Genomic DNA, 5,716 nt, shown 5'->3' with positions numbered 1-5,716 from the left:
AATAAAATTGGAAGCGGTATTGATAAAGCAGAACTGTATGAAAATAAATAAAAGTAAAACAAAAATACTAGTATGCAAGGGAAGGAAAAGTAGAGAAAGAACAAATATAAAGATAGGATACGAAAAATTAGAAGGTGTGGCAGATTTTAGGTATCTAGGAAGTCAGATAAGTAAGGACGGAAGGAGTAGTAGGGATATAAAGCAGAGGATAGCGCAGGATCGAGTGGTCTTCAATAAAAAGAAGTCACTTCTATGCTCGCGAACGGTTAATTTAGAAATTTAAAAAAGATTGTTAAAGGAGAGCGGCGCTGTACGGGTACGAAACATGAACAGTGGGCGCGGCGGAAAAGAAAAGGTTAGAAGTGTGATGTTACAGGCGAATGATAGGATACCGTGGATTGAGAACGTTAGAAATGAAGAGGTATTAGAAAGAGTAAGAGAACAGAGGGCTTTATGGAAGTCAATAAGGAATAGGCGAGATAGGTTGGTAGGACACTTTCTCAGGCATCAAGGTCTAGTCACAGATATATTAGAGGCAGAAACGGGAGTTAGGAGGGGTAGAGGTAGACCTAGATTAAGATTACTGTTCGCAAATAGTTAAGGATCTGGGTTGTTCTAGTTTTAGGGAAATGCGAAGATTAGCTCAGGATAGGAAAGAGTGGAGGTGTGTGTCCGACCAGTCTTAGGACTGACGACCTTATGATGATAAATTATTACCTGCCAATACTTTCTCCATGTAAACTAAAAAAGTTGAACATGACAACTTAATGATTGAGTTATGCTCTCCCTTCTTTTGACAATAAAGGGATTAAATATTTTCTTCTCTTCTGAGGTAAAAAAATGTAAAATAAGAATGAGCTTTTTTGTTTTGACTTCAGGTAATACCGAAACCGTTTGTTAAATATTTTTTTTCTGGTACCCAAATATTAGATATACCTTGTTTCACTCTTGATTGTTTTGTCATAATGAAAAATGTAAAATAAAAATGTACGAGATAGCAAAGACTTATTTATTATTTCTTTTTTTTGGATTGTAAAAAGCAAACACAATAAGCTTCTCTAAAATATAGGAAATCAATTGACAATTAATATGTATATTTTTAGAAAGAAAAATTAGGTGGAAATTGCTTTTCTGTAGTTTGCTACTTCTATGCCTTCCCAATGTCCTTGTTTAAGTTTGGAAAAGACACTAAAAAAATATTTTGGTAACGAGTTGATGTACATATAAATCAAGAATGCTAATAAAGGTCTTACTTCTTTTGTAGGTATTCTAAAACTTCTTTCTCATTATCAGTTATCCCGTTAAATAAAACATCAAGGTTTTCTTTCAATAGTTGTCTGGTATTCATTCCAATAAGATGGGTATGAGGACCTGGTTGATTAAGTGAAAAATACAAAGCTAACCGACATAATTCGATATTTCCATGCTCCTATGTAAAACAAAATCAGTAATCGACATTTATCAATAAGCCAAATAGCTGTTACATTAACTAATAACATTTTTTAATGACTTATTGAAGTGTACTTATAAATAGAAAATTAGCAGCGATAATCAGAAAACAATTATCATTTTGGTATTTTTCGTTATCTCTTTTTTTAAACCTTCTTTTACTTATTATGACAGTAAAAACAGAAAATCTATTTATTAACTTACTTTACAGTATTCTGAGGCAGTTTTGCAAGCATCCTTAATATACTGTTGAGCAATATTCCATGGTTGGGGACCTCTGCTTGATAACAATCCCATACAAGCAGGGGCAGCGTTAACAATACCAAGATTTTTGGACTAAAAATACTTACTTAAGTGTTGATGAACATAATGTTATCCAAATTAAAAAGGAAACTATTATGGTTCCATATATTGAAAAAAAAGAAAAGTATAGGTTCTTCGTTATACCAATTCATCTAAATTATCAGACGTGAATCGCTATTTCCATCTTATTAGATTAGATTATTGAATATCAGAAGAAGTCCCGATTAATAAATATAAATAAACACTTGAAGTCACACTAGGTATCACTAGCGATAAACATCTGACCAAGAACTTATACTGTTTTTATTAATTTTATTTATTTATTTTGTCATAACTAGATATTATAATGAGAAAAAGTTTATTGGCAAAGAATCAACAGTAGACTATTTTTCCGTCGTATATATTACATAGTAGTTGGAAACATTTGTCTGTCCGTTTATATTATTTTACTCATAAAGCAAATACACTCATTTTGGTGTAGCTTATTAATTTTGAAACGTATAGATAATTTTAAGCCATGTTTGGTAACAATTGGTGGTCTTTCGAAGTGACATTCATGTTTTAACTTTAACTATACATAACAAAAATTTATTAGGTCCAACTATTTTTTTGGTTGTAGTTTAAAGTGCTAAGAATAAGAACATCATTTTTCATCATTATTCAGAAAGACGTCGGATATATACATATTACTGCTCTTGTTTTAGTAGCTAATTTATTATTTTCCTTTCGTTTGTGATAAAACTTGTCTTCAGAAATTGACAAACAAAAATATTAATTTTCGGAAAATTTGGAACTGGATAAGATTACTTCGAGCCAAACAACATCTATTTACTATTTTAAAACACCGTCATAGGTCTACAATAAAATATTATTCAATACTGATCGTACGTAATGATCTAATAAGGTGTCTTGTAGTAAGTTTTATTGCATCTCTATATTGATTTTATTTTTTCAAATCTTAAACCGTTATAATGTCAATTATAGATAATAGATAATTATTATTACCTGCTTTGAAATTTCTCATATATACAAAGCTGCATTAGTTACCTCATGATTTATGGACAAAACAAGTCGTGGATATTGGATTAAATTTTCGTACAATCTTACAATAGGTGGAATGGAGTTGGAGGAGAATAAGGAGAAGAGCGAAATGAAAATAGGAATATTTGTTTCTTAGTATTTTAGTGTAAGAGTAGATAAGGCGGGACTTTTTGAGTATATTATGTGAGAATGTTAGCGCAGGGTAGAATTATGTCTATTTTTATCGAAATTTTTAGATGAACCCAAATCTAAAGAAACTATGGATTCNAAATAATAGCCATGTGACAAGTCATGGGGGAATACACAAGTACATAGTTCTTAATTGTCAAACAAAAAAAGCTTTTTGCACTCTACATTTCATTATCTATTTTATTACGAAAAGACTCACAAAAACTTTTTTGAAAATGGACATGTCCTTCACTATTTTGAATGTTAAGTATTATCAACACGAGATAGTAATCACATGGATATTGGATTGGCATTCGTGAACAAACTCGCGCCGATAAATAAATGACGAAACACGTGTTAGTTTTTGAAACAGTTTTTGGTGTGTAGGGGGTGAATATTTGATATTATTCTAAATATGACAAATCTAGACTAGTAAATATAAACTTTCACTATTAGGTAATTATTTACAAAATAGAGCGATTATTCTACTTTGTTTTGACATATACGATTCTGTTTTCGTGAAATTGGAATTCGAAAAACAATTACGTCAGAAAAACGTGATATATGTTTCGTCAGTTATTCGGACATCTTCAACGAGATACGAAAGGATTATAAATTTAGTAGGTACACTTGTTAATATAAAAAAATACTTAAAAATAACAGAACTCACTCTGTCATTGTCACAAACGCAGTCTAGATTATTACGTCCACACAGAAACAAATACGTGAGCGGAACTGCGAAGTTTGACTCAAAAATTTTTATTTTATTAATTTGTTAACTGTTCATTGCGTAATGGCTTTGTAAATATTACATTTTGCAAAGCATTATTAATTGGAAGCGAAGGAAATAAATCAGTGATTTTTGACCTTTTATTTTAAATTCTTTTGATTATATCAGTTGTTCATTTATACGGCCGTGACGTAATTTTGACAAACGACAGTGATTTCTTTTTGATCTTTTCAATTTTCAAAGAAATTCTTACTGTAACCAAGTATAAATAAACATAAATGAAATATATATTTTAATACTTTCGAAGAAACGTACTATGATTAGAATCTTTTAAAATCAACATGTGTCTAGTAAAACCATTAATGCTCACTTACTTATTCAAATGATTCGACAATTTTAATTTGAAAACAATGCTATTTTATTTATACTCAAAAACAGATTTTGTAATGTTTATATCAAATTAAAATCTTTCCATTACCTAAGAAATTTAATGAATAGGTTTTTCAAAAACTCAGCAGTTATATTTTTGTTTTGTGAAACATAAGAAATGTAGTGTTACAGGCGAATGATGAGGACACCGTGGATAGAGAAGGTTAGCAATGAGGAAATATTAGAAAGAATAGGAGAAGAGAGGGCATAAAAGGCTTGTTAGAGATATATTAGAAACAAAAGACAGGAGCTAAGAGGAGTAGACCTAGATTAGATTAGGTACTGGTACAGGAATAGTTAAGGATTTGGGTAATGGGATGTTCTAGTTTTAAGAAAATGCAAAAATTACCTCAGTATAGGAAAAAGTGGAGGTGCGTGTTCAACCCGTCTTAGGACTGACGACATTATGATGATGATGTGAAAAATTTGCTTACTATCTGAAGAAAAGGCGAGAATTACATTGATACTTGTGGATGCAGAAGCTGTAGCTGAATTAGCAAAGTAAAATTCGAACAATTTGGAATCACAATTTATCTGTTGTGGTTTTCACATTCCTATAATTGTTTGGATGACCACAAGGGTGACCTTATTTTGACTATTTTCGAATATTTATGTGGTTAAAAAAATATTCCTTAAGTCTCTATCTTAATATAATTCAAGCCGACATGCAGTGTTCATTTTCTAACTGAACAACATTGAATTTTCGGAATTAAATAATCAATTATTATTCATTCCGACAGAAGCGATTGTTAAAAAAAATTAAAACTGGTTAGACGTTAACCTTATGATAGTTATGCCTTAGAATTTTCTCAGATTTTTAGCTATTACGATCTTACGGTGTTAGCTAGATACAGGAAATTTCATTCAGTTTTGTTATTTAATATTTTTTTTTGTTGAACGAGACTCGTTTGCACAACCAACAGCCTGGAGGGACCAGTATATTTCCTGTTTAGAGAGAATTCAGCTTCAACACCTTTAGTTCAGTTAGTTTGAAGTTTGTGCATTAGTCTGTAAGTTTTGAGAATTATCTAGATTATTCGACTAGATTAGATTACATATTGGCAGTTTAGTTATTTCGGATATAATGATAACTTGACGCCCTTAATACTGATTAAGGAATGCTGAGCTGAATATGATAACGAAGAAAAGTGGTTATTTCCTCGATATGGAAAATGTAACGTCATGGTTAATAAAAAATAATTCAATATTATTTTTAACGAATTTTGAGAAGAAATTGATGATTTTTTTTATCTAGCTAAAAAACTGTAGCATAAATTTAACGTCTGCCATGTTAAAAGTTAAATTTTTTGAACAATCACTTCAGCCGGAATAAATATTGATTATCTATTATTTAATGCAGAGGATAGCGCAGGGTCGTGTCGCCTTTAATAAAAAGAAGTCACTTTTATGCTCGCGAACGGTTAACTTAGAAATTCGAAAAAGGTTGCTAAAGGTGTATGTTTGGAGCACGACGTTGTACGGGTGCGAAACATGGACAGTGGGAGCGGCGGAAAAGAAAAGGTTAGAAGCGTTCGAAATGTGGTGTTATAGGCGGATGATGAGGATATCGTGGGTAGAAAAGGTTAGAAATGAAGA

At 31.1% G+C, this 5,716-nt stretch overlaps 1 protein-coding gene across 1 annotated transcript in view; it reads right to left on the bottom strand.

Annotated features, from left to right (window-relative positions):
• Nucleotides 1-1,103: 1,103 nt before the first annotated feature.
• Nucleotides 1,104-5,716, bottom strand: part of LOC108736896 (L-galactose dehydrogenase-like) — a 19,253-nt gene continuing 14,640 nt past the window's right edge. The window contains exons 6-8 of the mRNA XM_025973708.1: nucleotides 1,654-1,785; nucleotides 1,254-1,429; nucleotides 1,104-1,188 (exon numbers count right to left, since the gene is read on the bottom strand). Coding sequence (XP_025829493.1) covers nucleotides 1,113-1,188; nucleotides 1,254-1,429; nucleotides 1,654-1,785 — 384 coding nt within the window. The 3' untranslated portion in view covers nucleotides 1,104-1,112. The remainder of the gene's footprint in view (nucleotides 1,189-1,253; nucleotides 1,430-1,653; nucleotides 1,786-5,716) is intronic.

This window comes from Agrilus planipennis, unplaced genomic scaffold (assembly GCF_000699045.2).
Source record: "Agrilus planipennis isolate EAB-ADULT unplaced genomic scaffold, Apla_2.0 scaffold55, whole genome shotgun sequence".
Taxonomy (NCBI): domain Eukaryota; kingdom Metazoa; phylum Arthropoda; class Insecta; order Coleoptera; family Buprestidae; genus Agrilus; species Agrilus planipennis.
This window is presented reverse-complemented; position numbering and strand designations above follow the sequence as displayed.